Here is a 16,194-nt window from a genome sequence, read left to right as displayed (position 1 = left end):
TCCTTATATTTTTTATATTCCAATAATTTATTATTGGTATAATTTTATATTTTTTATATTCCAATAATTTTTCTCTACTCTCCTTCTTTCTCTCAAACTCCTTCTCTTTCCAATAATTAGAGTCAAAGAGAGAGTTGACTTCCTTCTCTCTCCCAAACTCTTCCACGCAAGATCTCTCCCCCTTTGTTTTATTTTATATTCTTTTATAAATTAAATATTATTGGTACCCTTCTATTCCAATAATTTTTCTCTACTCTCCTTCTTTCTCTCAAACTCCTTCTCTTTCCAATAATTAGAGTCAAAGAGAGAGTTGATTTCCTTCTCTCTCCCAAACTCTCCCACGCAAGATCTCTCCCCCTTTGTTTTATTTTATATTCTTTTATAAATTAAATATTATTGGTACCCTTCTATTTTTGTGGCAAATCTTTCACTCGACTACTTTACCCCTTTGTTTTATTTCATATTCTTTTATAAATTAAATATTATTAGTACCGTTTTATTTTTTATATTCCAATAATTTTTCTCTACTCTCCTTCTTTCTCTCAAACTCCTTCTCTTTTCAATAATTAGAGTCAAAGAGAGAGTTGATTTCCTTCTCTCTCCCAAACTCTCCCAATTTTTCTCTACTCTCCTTCTTTCTCTCAAACTCCTTCTCTTTCCAATAATTAGGTCAAAGAGAGAGTTGATTTCCTTCTCTCTCCCAAACTCTCCCACGCAAGATCTCTCCCCCTTTGTTTTATTTTATATTCTTTTATAAATTAAATATTATCGGTACCCTTCTATTTTTTATATTCCAATGATTTTTCTCTACCCTCCTTTTTCTCAAACTCCTTCTCTTTCCAAAAGGCCCAATTACATCCTTCAATGATGATTTCGGAAAGATTACAACCACTTTGTACATGTTGAGATAGGAGAGCCGTGGTTAGGAGGGTGGCTCATCTCTCTCTCTTGTGTCGTCTAAAGAGCCAAGTTCTAAAATTGTTAAAAGACAGAAATAAAGAGTGGGTTGTGTTATAATTGCAGTAGGGCAGTAGGATTCATATCAATTTTGGTAACAAAGTTAAAAGGCATAACGTGGAGAAGAAGGGTATAAAAGAGTGACCGAAACGCTAAAGTGAGGACGCTCAATTAGCAACACACGCTTACAGGGACGGTTCTGCTCCTCTTCACTACGGTTCTCATATCGGCTCCATTGTTGGTTCGTTGGTAAGTTCCCTTCTTCCATCTCGACTTCTTGCTTCTTGGGTTTTGAATATTGACAAAAAAAAAAAAAGATTTTCAATTTCACCATATACCTCTATCTGTTCTTTAATAGTCATCCACTGCACCCAAAATTCCTACTTTTGATTTGATTTTACCTTTTTCCAATGGCTTGCCATTCTCAATTATCATTCAAGGTATAATCTTTGTTTCATTCCTTAAAACTTCATAAAGACAAAAAAGGCAGCTTAGATTTTTATTTTATTTTATTTTTTTCTTGTGTGTTACATGTTCTTTCTGAAATTTGGCATGTTTTGATTGTTTACCATTTCATCTTGGCATTGCGTGCTTTGTTTGGTATATTCTTCATGGATTTGGTATTTTGTGAATTTCATTTTGATCGGTATAGTTCTTTATTCTCTTTTATTGGGTGATGGATGGATGAAATCACATCTGCTTGTTTCAGATTAAGGCAACTGTTTGTGAATTAAATGGATAACAAACAAGGCTAGCAGACCTTTCTCCTTAAGCATGGTAACCTATTTGCCATCGATTGACTTCAATTGAGATTCCTTGTTCAAATAGCAAATCTAAAGCTCTCCCAATTTCACCATTGGAATTTGCTGAATTTTCTGGACTTATTCCTTTATATTAATAAGACCTTCAATAATTTTGGGACCTTTTTTGAATTAAGCTTTATAAGTTATTACTTAAGTTTCTTCACCATGTTCTGATTCAGAAGTTCTGTATTTAGAACTCCTATTTACTGTTGAATTCTTCATATCTGAAATTCCAACCATTGTATTACGCCAAGTTGTTGTCTTTTAGACTAAATGCGGTGGATTGAGGATGTGATGGAAGATAGATGGAATTACATGGTAATAATGATACATACTTGATCCATAGTGCTTTAGGTTTAGACTAACCGCAGGTGAGAGAAGGAAAGAAAACGACTTTCTCCTCTCCTTCAACTCTTGATCCATCTTTTTCTCTTGTCCATCTTCTGATTTCTTAAGAACGAATAGTGGTGTTAGAACAAGGATTGGTGACATCCCCTTGGTAGGCTTGAAGACATAAAATTCACTATGAACCCACTAAAGCAACTCTTGCATATACACTCCAAACCGTGAATATTTTAAATGTCTGAATAAAAATGTTTAGGTGAGGTAAAAATCTTTCACTTAATAATTGCCTCCGTTGCCTTCTAATCCCACAAAACTGAAGCACTGAAGCAGTGGAGGCATTCATCTAAGTACCAGAAAAGAGAAGGGAAGAACAGTTACTGTAATGCAAATTATATTAATGAACAAAATAGTTTCAAATTTTACAAAGCAAGGAAAAATTCCGAACCTAATACGGACGAAGTTTAGGACATTGTCCACAAGGAACCACCATTGTCGATGACATTAGGGAATGTAGTTGGAAATGCAAAATTAAATTGTACGATTACATTGTTTAAACCATTCACGTAATAAAAAATAAAACAAGATGCCAGAGAGGCAATGGGTGAGTCCCACTGTTCTCAAGCTCTTGGTTCACCCGCACAAGGTCCAATGGATCTTATGATTCTGTGCATTTATCGTATACTTTTTATCATATCACCAGTGTTAGTTCTTATGATTCTATGCATTGATTTAGTTGATTTTTGGTAGAATATTGATAGCATTATATTCAGTTTCTATAATGTTATAAATTATGAATTCTATGCTTTCTAATATCATTGATTCCACTATCCATAATGAACATTGTGTATTCAACTAATCAATCATTTTATACGGGAAGGATGACAAATATTATCCATATAAATCAATTAACGTCATACGAAAATGATTGGAAAATAAAGGTTTTGGTACTGAACAAAAGTGAAATCAAGGAATACAAAAATGCAAAAGGACCTGGAAAGTTTCAAAAAATAACTTTATTGGATGATGAGGTACTTTCAAATAATTATTTAATTAATGTATACTTCTAATTCTTTTTTAATTATTTATACTTATAATTTCAATTTAATATTCATTGTTCTATATTTTTGCAGGGAACAAAAATACAAGCAATATTTTTCAATGATGTTGTTGATAACTTATGTGATACATTGAATGCTGGAAAAACTTATTTTATTTCTGATGCAATCGTAAAAAAAGTGAATCCAAATTTTAAAAATGTCAACAAAGAACATGAACTAACTCTCAATGCCAATTCAAAAATTGAAGAAGTTGAAGATTGCTTAGATGTAGAAAAATCAAAGTATAATTTTACTAAGCTCAATGAATTGAAATGGGATGCTGACACATGCAAAAGGAATGAATTATTAGGTATGTATTTAGATTATTTTTTATAAAATATAAGTTGTTATTGATAATTATCTATTAATAAAAAAATTTAACATCAATTCTTCTTATTGATTTAATGCAGATGTTATTGGAATACTTGTACAAGTTCAAAATGCATTCACCATAACAACAAGATTTAATGTCAAAAAAAATAAAAGAGAAATAAAAATAATGGACAAAGAGTAAGTTTTTCACAATGTTAATCATTGTATAGTAATATCTAACATATTTACTAATTATATTACTCAATTGTAATGATTAATAGGTGTACTCCGATATTGCTGACATTATGGGAAAATTATGCAACAAATGAAGGGAGCAAATTGCTGGACATTGTATCACAAAATCCTATAATTGCTTTTTCAGCAGTTTCTCAAGTAGAGTACCAAGGTAATGTACATATAATCCTAATTATAAAAATTAACGAATGATTTCAATAATCTAACTACATTCTGTAATTGATAGGTGGCTCACTTGGTACAACAGGATTTACATCAATTGAAATAAATCCAACGATTCCAGAAGCAGAAGATTTAAAGCAATGGTAAATATTAGAATTAATCAAATAATTATACATATTGTTTAATTATTTTATATATTTAACGTATTTATATTATTTTGTAGGTTCAAATCAAAAGATAGACAAGAGAAAAAAATACTCAACATGTCAAAAGAAGAGAAATTCAAAAAATATGAACATGTTGTAATGAAAGATTTAACGGAAAGGCAATACAAAACTATCCTGGTAAGTGAATATAATTCTTTAATTTATTTAAATTAAAAAAATATATAATTTCAATATAATTTGTACACATCTAATCTCTACAAATTTGCAGAATAAATATTATTCAATTGAAGGAAGAATCATAAATTTGGAAAATGAGATACCATGGTACAATGCTTGCAAAGCATGTAACAAAAAGGTACAATTAAAGGGAGATAGTGCAAGATGTGACAAATGTAACACTGATGATACAAAATATACACAAAAGTAAGAAGCTTAGACCATTTACTTAATAAACATCAAATTTTATTTAGAAAAATATAAACTAATTACTATTATTTATTGATAGGTATATGGGAAGATTCAAGGTGACAGATTCAACTGATACAATAATTGTTACAATCTTTGAGAATCTTGAAACAATTACAGGATGTTCAGCAAGTGAATATGCAAGATCACCAGAAAAGGTAAAAAAATACACATACAAAATATGTTAAATGCAAAAATATAGTAAATCCTATAACTCTTCTTTTTTTATGTGTTGCAGTACTCATAGATTATACATTCATGTCTATCCAAACAATATTGTTTCTACTTCAAAATGGATGCAAGAAATGATGGAAGTCGAATAACAAGACAAATTGTTGCGGATACCATTAAAGAAAGAAATGTCGATACAAAAAGGATCATAGATGTCGAAGAGTACGAAGACAAAAAAATAAAAAAAATAAAAATAGAGAAATATTGAGCAATGTTATTTACTCATTATCCTTAAACAATCATTATCTTTTGTTCATATTTGGATCCCAGATTTAAGATGCTTTTAAAATTTTATGTTATAAATAAAAAGGTTTAAATGCTTAGCTAGATATTAAATTTCAATTTAATTCTATATTTCTCTCATCCACATAAATACACATACTAATTATCAATGTTATGCCACACACTTTAGGAAAAATATTTCGCTACACGTGCATTTGCACGTATGTATTTACTAGTATATATATATATATCTAGGACGGAACAAATGTGCAAGTGAAAATTACCAAAAAAAAAAATAGTGTGGAAATCTAGTCTCTCCTTTATTTATTTATTTTTTTTTAGTAAATCGTGGAAACTTCCTCAAGCACCATGTAAAGTTTTCAGCCCATCAGTTCCAATTGGTAGGTAGAGAGAGGCCCATATTCTAAGCCGATGTGGGACTAAACTCCAACACAACCAAGATACGACCAGAAAGAAGGCTTCTCAATCTCATCAATAAAATGTCAGATCTTTCAAAAGGAATCAAATTAGGCACAATATGGTACTATTGGTTTCTTTTTTTTGGTAACCATGGTATAATTTGTTGGGTTGACCACCAAACATAAACATAAAATTTGTATTTTTTATACCTTGTCTATATTTATTAGGATATCTCATAGGATTTGATATTCCAAATGTGAAATTGTGAACATGGAATCACCTATATCCGTTCCATGTTAATCAGATCTTTTTACATCCCTATAGCTTGGAATGAAGTCAATGGGCTGGAAACATTGAACTATTGAATAGATTGCGCCTAGTGATGGATGATAAAGAGTACAGTAAACAATATCCATTGCATGAATCAAGATAGTTGAATTAGCATCTTTTTCAATAAAATTTAATTTGGAAACCAAGATTACCTATTTACTTACTTTAAAGAGCTCTTGAGAAATGAAGAAATAAAACTTCTTTTACTTAAAATTGTAAGCAGGTGAGAACTTCCACCCACAAACCATTTCATCAAAGTCCACACACAGCAACAGTGGGAAAAGGAGAAAGGTCGAGAAGAGACAGATGAAGAATCCATCGACTGTGGAAAAACCCTAACACAAGCCCTTATCCTTGCCCTTACCCTAACCCTAAACCCTAATCCAAACCTTAACCATGAAAGAAGAAGAAGAAGAAGAAGAAGAAGAAGAAGAAGAAGAAGAAGAAGAAGAAGACAAGGTGGATTAGTTTTCTCTGTCCTTGTTTATCGTTGGAGGAAGTCAATACCCGAACCAACTGCCCTTGCAAGGATCATACGAGGTGCGTTCTTGACTCCCATCTTTTAATACCCAGAAATCTACACCCACCCCTCTTTCCTTCTTTCTTTGTTCACCCCTTTCTTCATCACAGCTGCAACAACAACAATATAAACAATAAAAGATGAGAATCACTACTCAAAACCATATCAATTTATACTACAAACACATTTTAATGCATAGACTTCAATGTATTCTTTCAAGAACATTTTCCACGAGGCCTTGAACTCAAACCCTAATAAGTTGTAACCGTTCTGACCTTTCAATTTAATGTGGGGAAAACCACCTTAAATGTTTAAAATCCAAAACCATATACATTTGTTCTCTTCAAGACACAATCCTCAGACATTAAGATATTATCAGTACCTCCAACTACTAAACCTAACTCAGAAGGGTCAAATAAAAACATTGGAAAACCCTAACCAAAAACTCTTTTTTGGGCCAAGTAAGAGATGGTCCATATATATTATAGACCATTTCTCAGATGGAACTTTCTATAGGGTTTAGACTACATCTCATGATCTGAGTATGAACTTCTAAACCTAATAAAAGATCTTATAGAATTAGTGAGATAACATCAAACAAAACATTCATAATAGCTCTAATTTTCCAACCTCGACCCACCTGTACATGCCAGCCTTTCCAGTTCATGCATTCTCGCATGAAACTGCAGCTTTAATTCGATCAACGGTGCAAGCAATAAGACTATTAACAGTAGCCACAGATCCAAGAGAGAGTTTTGCACTTGGAACTGAATCCACCAAAATCTGAAAGGCAACTGTGAGAAGAGATCCACCAGACCCAACCTCATCTACTATTCCTCCATGAATTGTTGGCCCATCAGGTAGTATAGCAAACCCTGATGGCAGAAGGGCAACATAATCTGGATCTCCACCATTTAACACCACATTCATGGCAACAATGTCAACAGGAGCATAGATTACATAAGAACCTGTTGAGTCGATGCAGCTCTCTTGTAATATCAGCATATTGCTTTGGCTTGAATTTGCACTCTTAAAAAAAATAACGCCACAAAATGAGATTAATGACCCAAATGCTTAGATGCATATGTGAGAATAGAGACATATTTATCTTACATTCACACGCAGTAGAGAGACACAGTTCCCATGATCACGACCATTTGCAATGTGCGCCATTTCTTGAACTACACCGCCATTTGAGAGGATATCCCACTGTGATTACAAGAAATTACAGGAAAGCAAATGAGAATCCAGTGTTCATAGAGAATGAAGTTTGGGAAGGGAAATTTTTCCAAAATTATTATTCATTAATTAAAGAATCCACTGGAAATTAGTATCTATCACTTTGATCAAAGCAATGTCAAAGAGAAGTCTCAAACTAATGGACAAAAGCATGTATCTCTAGATTTTTATGTTCCATCTATATATGTAAGAGGCAATGTAGGTTGTCAATGTTACTGCTTATGTGCTTTTATGTGCTTGAATGCATGCCCATGAACAAGATTGCATATAACATTTAAGTCTGCCCTAATCTCCATGTTGTAGGCAATGTGGATTCTCATGGTTCTCTATGAGCTTGTGCTTGAATGCATGTCCATGAACAAGATAGCATAGAACACAACACTACACACACACACAGGATGTCATGGTTACTCTTTCTGTGCTTTTATGTGCTTGAATGCTTGTCCATGACAGATTAGATGTGAACATCAGTGAAATTTGGATAGGTCAAAAACATAAAAGGAAAAAAAAACTATTCTTACTTGGACATCTAGAATACATGCTTACATATGGCCAATAAATAAATATACCCTGATTAGATACAAGTGGTAAATATTAGATGAGGTTCATAAGTTGCCATAAAAGCATGAATTTTGAGTGCCTACTAGTTATATTGCTTATGCAAGCTTAGTAACCAAGTTACCAATCTACATATTCTAGCTAGTTACAGAGTAAACAAAAAAATTTCTTTTGCAAGATCAAAGATATCCAACTCTACTTTTTCTTGATGACTTTCCTCAGTGTGGCAGAGAACATTTTTAATTACTAGTTTTTTTTATATTCCCAATGAAGGATGATCATTTACTTTCAAAAGATAAAAATCTTCCAAATATTTTCTTTCCCTCCCCCCACCCCCCACCCCCCACCCCCCTCTTTCAATAAGTAAATAAAATAACATAAGCTCCCTAAGTTACCATAGGATCTCAAATATGTTTATTTGGTCTCAATCCTAAGTATATCATTTATGCCACTCCAAATATATATGCATCTACTTTTTCCTACATATTACTGAATTAAATTTTCACACACTACAAAATGAAAAATTTTTCTTTACAAGATGATAATCTCTCTTAATTCTTTCTTTACCCAGTGAGATCCCACAAGTTTAACTAAAAGAAAAGTGCTCAAATCCAGAACTTTGGATGGAGATCTACGGTGGCAGTTGTTGAGGACCGCCGCCAAAGGTGCTTTATAGCCGCAGTTATTAACAACCAAATAGTCATGCATATCCTCATTCCTAATGTTATACATGTTAAGTTTTTGCATGAATGAGAGACCTCAGATCTTTTTATTTTTCAACTTTTTGGATACATTTATTTCAAAATTCTTACTTATTAACATTGATTATGTGATTTATGTGACCCAAGTAAATGTATTTTGCATCTAGTTGTTCTCTATTTATTCCGTTTTAATGTTTAATTAATCTGGGTGATAAAGGGGACACTTTCTCTTGCAAGATCTCCAAATATTCTCTTTAATATCCTACTTTTTTCCTGATAGAATGTGGGAATATGTTCTTATAGTTCCACGTGTTTAGTTACCAGGGATGCCAAAAAGGTCGGAACATAATCCAAATAGCTCCAAAACAAACTAATTGCACCAGTGCTAAATGATCTAAATATTTTGAATGAATGATTTAGAATCAGAAAAGGAAGCTAATGTAGAATCTTTGTATACCTCACTTCGAGAATTCTCATCACGGAGGAAATGAAAAACTCTATTTGGTGGGACAGGAAGCCAGAAGGAAGTGGCGGCGCTTAGCACAATCCCGGGAGGCCTGCCTGGATCATCTATGCTTTTTCTGGTCATGACTCTTACATCTTCGGCGACACTCCCAGATAATGTAGTCCATGTGTGAGCAGTTGAAGCACTAACACCAGCACAAAAGCTTATCACCATTCTCTCAGCCAGCTTCAACATGCTCTTTCTTCCTTCTTGACTTGTTATTACTGTCAAGTAAGATAACAACAACAGTGATTGAATGTGATTAAATGAGGATTCAAAACCACAGATCTTTATACAGTTTCAGCTTTGCAAAAGAAGGAAATGTATTTGTTATACCACCAACATCTCCAGAAGGAATATTACTGGCCATTGCACTAGCCAGACGTTCACATTGTCGATCTAAAGTAGCAACCCAGCGCTTTGCGCCAAATGCAAGTCCTGAATTAACTAGGGCTCTGTATATGTTGTGTACTGCTCTATCATCCACTTCTACATGTTCAACCCAGATGACCTAGAAAAAGTTTCATAATCACACCAATTAGTTTACTAAAATACTTCTGCAATTGCATAAGGGAACTGAAATCATACCAAGTAATTACCTTTGAGTACCCATTTGGCATTTCTTGGATTAAACAACCCGATGGCCTTCTTCGACATCTTGTTCCTGGGTTAGGCCGTAAATTATCCAAAGATACATCAACCACTGCCCAAGTTCCATCGGCGTGTTGTTTGCAATACCTTACGAAGTAACTCTCACGCGTTGGAACAAGCGGGGAGGGGACTTGGAATTCTGCAGTCATCTGAAGAAAACACATTTTTAAGTATTGTTCTAAGATGCCAATGTCAATAATGCATAACTGAAAATATTAAGGAACCAATCACAATACCACTTGGAGAGCTCCATTGTAGTTTCCAGCTACACCAGTAGATAGAACTTCTAGTGTCATGCCTCTTGAAACAATGCCAGAGAAAACACTCACCCACTGATTCTGATTATCAAAAAGAAAAAGAGACACTTTTTCAATAATTATGTGATGATGAATGATGATAATAACTAATAATACCCTTAAGCAGATGCACATACCACATCCATGAGGATCTCAACAAGGTTAATATGATTCATGATTACAACAGCAGTTTCCCTAGAGGCTTCAGATTTCAACCCAAAGGGTTTTGGGCCAATTCCTCTAGGGAAGTTTCTTATATATTCCTCTTCACTCAGAATCTCAGTAGCACCATCAATGCCAGGAATCCACAAGGGTTCACCAAGTTGGGCCATTCTAATAAGTTCCTCCATTGCTGCAACAGCAAGCTCGATGATCATCGGCTTATCAGCTTCAGTCGGTGCAGATATTGATCTAAGAAGATCACCTGCTCCGAATATCTCCCCTCCTGCATTGTGCACTCCATAGTTCCCAACACCTAAGTCAAGGGGACGGTTGCCTTGAGGGTTGAGAGGTGGGAAGGGAACCATAGCCGACTTGCCACCCACATATTTAGCAGCAATACCAGAAATCCTATCAATCTGCAGCAACACAAGACTGAAATTGAATTCCAGGTTTCAACTTTCATATTCTCAAAGACAAAATTGATTTACATAAGCAAAGTATTGTATATATGCGACACAATGCTCCCATTGATCAAGCAGTGGATTAGTTATTTTGATCTTCATGCAGTTTGCTGTGTTGCCAAGTGATTTTGAATCTTGATCTTCATGCATTTGGCTCTGTTGCCTAGTGATTTTGAATTTTGATCTTCATCCTTCATTCATCTTTAGGGATATGCAGTTGTTTTCTTGTGAAGTTTTCTCCAGTTATTTATTATTTTTCATTCTTCATTTTTTCTTTTTTAGGTGAATGGAAACTTTATTTAATAAAATGCAAAAAATACACCCAACAGGGAGAGTGGGGGGAAGGGGGTGGGGGGAAGGAAAGAGGGCCAAACCAAACAAGTCTAGGCCTCTAGGGGGGAGTTACATGAATAAAGGATAGGAAGAGGGCCAAAGCAAACAAGGTGAGATCCCTGAGGGGTGGGGGTGGGTGATGGGGGGTGGGAGTTACATGAAGAAAGGAAACAGGAATGCTCCAACTATAAGACTGTTTCTACATGAATCTGGGACCGAAGGAACGTTGCCCATTCACATATAAAAAGGTCCAGTAAGAAACCTCTTCTCTCAGTCGAGCATTCTCAATCCTCAGATGATGCTCATCAAAAGACATCTCGCCGATGGCAGTTGGGCCTCCACAGTTAGGGCATGAAGCATTGCTGAGGGCTTCTTTGTACCTCATGTTCTCAGCCCTAAGCTTCTCGTTCTCGTTTCTCAGCTGTGTGTTCTCATGGCGCTCATGCTGAGTCTGTCAAGAGAAGGAGAAAGAGAAGTCCATTATCAGTCAAAATTAGCAAAAAACTGAATCTAAGGAGTGTTGCCTAATATATATTATAACCGTTGCTTCCTTCACTTCAGTCTTTCTTAGGAGCGAGAGAGAGAAAGAGAGAGAGAGAGAGATTGATAGTAAGAGAACGTAGACAACGCCTGTAGTAGTGCAGTAGTCTATGCTGAAGCTGTTATCAAGTTTACCTTCATTTGGGTTCTCTTGTTTTGGAACCAAAACTTGACCTGCAAAGGTTCTAACCCTAATTCACGGCTTAACTCCTTCCTTTGCTTGTCATCAGGATGAGGACACTCTTTAAAAAAGCTGTGAAGGAAAGGAAATTAAAGAAACATATATTATTAAAAGAACTATTTATGCATAGTTGCAGATATGGAGGAGATGATGAAGAGAATAATATCTACGTTTCCATTTCTTGGATTTGGTGTTGAGTATGGCGGTGGTAACGCTTCTTGCGAGGGCGATTGGAAGGGTCTTGATCATCGCCGGAGGCACCTTCGAGGTTCTCGCTGCCGGATTTGCTTTCAAATTCCTCGTCCCTGATCATCTTTGCCATTTCGCTTTCCGATGTGTTATGGGTCATCTCCAGAGGAAGCTGTTGCTGACCCTCCGTAAGGTTTGGCTGGAACAACATATCCATTCAGATCTTTAAGATTCCACCAAGCTAATACAACTTATACACACACTACTATACTTGAAAAAAAAAATCTGCTAAAAAACTAAGTGAGAGGTGAAACATAAGAGATTAAGAAAGATGATTTTTTTTCCCCATTTTTTTCTTTGGGTAACCAAGAAGAAGTGGTCTTCATAAAAAAAAATTAAAAAATAAAAAAAGACGAGGACCCATGCAGTATGGAAAACTGAAAAGAAGTAGACCAAAGTCTCTCTCTCTCTAACCCATGAAATAGACTAGACTCTCTCTCTCTAACCCATTACGCGTTTCTCGAATATCGAGAAGGATATCGATTGAAACAGCTTAAACCCATCACTTATACCCAAAAGCTCTTAATTTTGGTAAATAAACTCTTAGGAAGTAATTAGATCAACAAAGCTGCTCCCAAAAAACAAAAAAATTAGAACAACAAAGCAAATACCAAAACGGGGGAGAAGAGAGGGGGGGGGTGGGTGGGTTGAGAACTACTAAGATGAAGAAAACCTAGAAGAAAGAAAACAAATAAAGAAGAAATGATGATGAAGTTCACAACCCACATAGCAATCTTACTGTCTCTGCTTACCAGAAAAAAGTTAATAGTCAAAGTCTCAGAGAAAGGAAAACATAGAAGAAGAAGAACAGTGATGAAGAAGGAAAGAAAACAAGGGAGAAGAATTGAAGGCATGAGAGTAGGAGATGAAGAAAAGATGGAAAGGAGGAGAGAATATATAGAGCTGACCTGAGCAAGCGAAAGGCCCGATGAAGACCCAAATCCATTGTTACCCATAACCGGTGGTGGCACGTGTCTCGCTGAAACCATCATCCCGGCAGGCATATTCCAATACCGCACTAGTAAGTATGAAAGCATTGGACTTGGAATCTAGTTTTTATCTACAAGCATTTTTGTAAGTAAATCAATTTAAGAGTAGGCATCTATTTAGAATTATTGATAGAGTTCAAAGTAAGCTGCCCTATTGGAAAATACCTTTCATATCACAAGCAGGTATGCCAATTTTAATTAAATTTCATTTAATTTATGCCCATAAATATCTTATGCCCTTTTGTTAAAAAAAAAGAAAAAAGATTGTCTTCAAATAGATAGAATTAATGCCAATTTTGGCGTGATGAAATCATTGCTCACCACCGTCGCCGTTTGGATCAACTTCCAAAATTTATGAATTAGGCACAATAGAATACTATACATAGGTTGGGTCTACCTTAAGAAAAACATAAAATTATAATTTTCTATCCATCCTATATTTAATTATTCATTAAGATATCCTATATCGGAATGATGATGGAGTAACTAAACGTGTGTATATATATATATATATATTTATTGATTCACTTTTATTCATTCCATGTCAATCAATCCGTTTACAGCCCTACGGCTTGGAATGGAGTTTATCTATGGAAATGAAGACGAAGACAACATCTTATTTATTTTTATACATCTCAACTTTAAGGCTGGCTCATACTGGCATAGCATATAGGGTGAGATTTAAAATTCCAAACCACATCTGTCTATAATCAATGGACTTGGAATCTAGTTCATCAAGGTGTCTCCTTGTTAGTAAGCAAATCTAAGAATACATATCTATCTAGAATTGATAGAGTTGAAAGTAATTTGGCTTTTTGAAAAATTCCTCCCTTATCACAAGTAGGTAGATCAACTTTAATCATAACTATTTTCAGTTCTATTCCATTTGAATGTGAACCTGGATTGAATTTCCACAGGATACTTGGGTTTGCATCCTGATCCAACTCATATTGACATTTGTGGGTGCATACCCAACCCAAAACCCTTGTGGGTTCCACATATGTATGGGATTGGGTTTTGCCTGCTTATTCACACCCAAATCCAATTTTTTCTTCCTTTCATATATTTATTACATACATAAGCTGCCTGGGATCCAGATCTGAGTCTGATCAAGATCCAATGAGTCCGACATACACCAACTTGGATAAAAAAATCCAGAGTAAGTTGATCTTGTTCCTGGTCCTCTCAGTCTAATGCCCCAAGCGCTGGCCGGTTAATTGTCAAATGCATAATTATCATAATTCCAGCCTATGGGGTTAGTTTGGGTTTCTCCTCATACTTTTCTAGCCGGATAACCAGAAGGGTTTATTCTTGTTGTGGGAATTGATCTGTTTATGGTGTTCAAATACAAGTGGGGTTTCAATGTATTAGTAGGAGTTGATATCAATAGAGTTTTACATGTAGGGTTAGGAGCACATTATATCTTCAATTCAATGAAATCCAATTTTTATGATCTCTGTTGTGCTGGCTATCTTCTTCTTGTATTTTGTGATTGTTTAGCCTTTCATTTTTGCTTAGTAAAATTGTTATTTGTGAAGAAAAGAGGAGTAAAATAAAACATACAGCTAACATTTTCTTAATGCAATCTCTGTTTTTGTTCAATCATCAGTCTCCTTAAGTTTTAACCAAAAATGAACCTTAGAAACCCCTGTTCTTTGTATTACCAATTCAAGGACTTAAGATCTTCACCAAAAGGACCCGGTTGCACTATCTAAATTACAGGAGAAATCAAACTTGTCCCAACTGCACCCTAGAAATACTACTGTTCAATTTCTTTCAAGTTTCATCAAATTCTGAAAACTCCTAGCCTCATTTTCTTTGACGCCTCCATTGAAACATCTCTCATAATCCCAATTTTAATTGACTGGTGTTCAACATATTTATACCTTCTTTGGTGTTTCAACAAATCCTAGTTCAGGATAGCAGGGCTGTTAATCCTAGATTATCTGTATTCTAGGGGATTTTGTCCCCGGTTTTTTTGTTTGTGAAGATAGTCCATTATATGAAATCCATCCTTGTGGACCTGTGGTCATCTTACTGTGTTGTTCATGGATTCTAATTTGAATAATTCCTACATGTGATATACCTCTTTAAGAAAAATCCAAGTGATAAACACTTTCCCACACATGGAAGCTTGGAGAGTGCCCTAATTTAGTGGACATTTTTTCACATAATTATATCTGTTCAATTGCAGACCGGTGTGATTTCTTCTCATGCTGTTAAATTGGTTTCAAAATTGTTTGTAAAAGACTAAAAAGTCAAGTTCTTTGTGGAATTATTTGAACAATAGGGAACTTTAAGAACACAAGAGTGAAGCCCCATACATGTTGGTCATTTGATAGAGATAGGTCCACAAATTTGACACGTTCTATTCATAGAGTTGCCAATCTATCCAATGGTCAAAATTCCAATTTGTCTTGTCCATGTGGAAAAAAGTAGAGGGTAGAGGGCTTATGGGAATGAGTTCCTTCAAGAGGCGTCTGTGAACCCTTTTTCCCGATAAAGGATAGAGCAGATGCAATCTTTGAACCACGTCAAAGGTGTCAGAATGCATCTGTATCTCTAGTAACATGCGCCTACTCCAATTTTTAAAGGATTCCATGCTGGTGATGTTTTCAAGAGGTTTGGACGGATTATTCTGTGATGATGTTTTTAAAGATTGACCAGGTTGATCTGACTGAAAATTTCGGTATGTCTTGGACATAAAACCAAATACAGATAAAAACAAAGGGCTGAACTGAGAAACTGGTGACAAATGATTACAGCCTCATTTTATGTGCTGTCACTTATGCTGCATTTTATCATGACAGAACGAAGTCCATTTTATCAACAGCCTTTACTGAAATGAGGCCTTGTCCTACTGATTATGATTGGTTTCGTCCTGTTCTGCTATTGCACTCCATCTAGCATCATCCTTTCTTTAAATTCCATACAGGTCCTTGTATTTTCTCATTTCACTGTTCCTTTGCCTTTATGGATCCCTTGACTTGCCCCACATCACTCCTGGCAGTTCAGTCATTTCTCTCCATTGCATCTGATGAAT

At 35.0% G+C, this 16,194-nt stretch overlaps 2 protein-coding genes across 3 annotated transcripts; one reads left to right on the top strand and one right to left on the bottom strand.

Moving 5' to 3' along the window:
• The first annotated feature begins 4,177 nt into the window (after positions 1-4,177).
• LOC122086508 (replication factor A 51 kDa subunit-like) lies at positions 4,178-4,792 on the top strand. The gene is made up of 3 exons (XM_042655407.1): positions 4,178-4,275; positions 4,367-4,521; positions 4,604-4,792. Exons 1-3 carry the CDS (start codon positions 4,195-4,197, stop codon positions 4,749-4,751), a joined length of 384 nt encoding a protein of 127 aa, XP_042511341.1. The 5' UTR covers positions 4,178-4,194; the 3' UTR covers positions 4,752-4,792.
• Positions 4,793-5,950: 1,158 nt separating this feature from the next.
• LOC122076632 (homeobox-leucine zipper protein ROC2-like) lies at positions 5,951-13,189 on the bottom strand. 2 transcript variants are annotated; one of them, XM_042642157.1, is made up of 12 exons: positions 13,071-13,189; positions 12,084-12,301; positions 11,868-11,985; positions 11,455-11,643; positions 10,374-10,814; positions 10,177-10,278; positions 9,889-10,089; positions 9,626-9,800; positions 9,242-9,513; positions 7,400-7,495; positions 6,927-7,315; positions 5,951-6,396 (listed from the first exon to the last, which is right to left on the bottom strand). In XM_042642157.1, exons 1-11 carry the CDS (start codon positions 13,164-13,166, stop codon positions 6,950-6,952), a joined length of 2,274 nt encoding a protein of 757 aa, XP_042498091.1. In that variant the 5' UTR covers positions 13,167-13,189; the 3' UTR covers positions 5,951-6,396; positions 6,927-6,949. The 2 variants fall into 2 exon arrangements, with proteins under 2 accessions (XP_042498091.1, XP_042498008.1); XM_042642074.1 differs by lacking the exon at positions 13,071-13,189 and adding an exon at positions 12,915-13,036.
• Between the last annotated feature and the right edge of the window lie 3,005 nt (positions 13,190-16,194).

Source organism: Macadamia integrifolia, chromosome 1 (genome assembly GCF_013358625.1).
Source record: "Macadamia integrifolia cultivar HAES 741 chromosome 1, SCU_Mint_v3, whole genome shotgun sequence".
Lineage (NCBI taxonomy): Eukaryota > Viridiplantae > Streptophyta > Magnoliopsida > Proteales > Proteaceae > Macadamia > Macadamia integrifolia.
Note: the sequence above shows the minus strand (reverse complement) of the source record. Positions and strands in the feature narration are given on the sequence as shown.

What these genes read in the sequence shown, in the direction of transcription:
- LOC122086508 (XM_042655407.1), top strand. Translation starts at nt 4,195, where the DNA reads ATGTCAAAAGAAGAGAAATTCAAAAAATATGAACATGTTGTAATGAAA. An exon ending in GGCAATACAAAACTATCCTG is followed by an intron (nt 4,276 to 4,366) that starts GTAAGTGAATAT and finishes ACAAATTTGCAG; the next exon opens with AATAAATATTATTCAATTGA. An exon ending in GATACAAAATATACACAAAA is followed by an intron (nt 4,522 to 4,603) that starts GTAAGAAGCTTA and finishes ATTTATTGATAG; the next exon opens with GTATATGGGAAGATTCAAGG.
- LOC122076632 (XM_042642074.1), bottom strand. Translation starts at nt 13,016, where the DNA reads ATGCCTTCAATTCTTCTCCCTTGTTTTCTTTCCTTCTTCATCACTGTT. An exon ending in ACAATGGAGCTCTCCAAGTG is followed by an intron (nt 10,090 to 10,176) that starts GTATTGTGATTG and finishes TGTTTTCTTCAG; the next exon opens with ATGACTGCAGAATTCCAAGT. An exon ending in TGCCAAATGGGTACTCAAAG is followed by an intron (nt 9,801 to 9,888) that starts GTAATTACTTGG and finishes AACTTTTTCTAG; the next exon opens with GTCATCTGGGTTGAACATGT.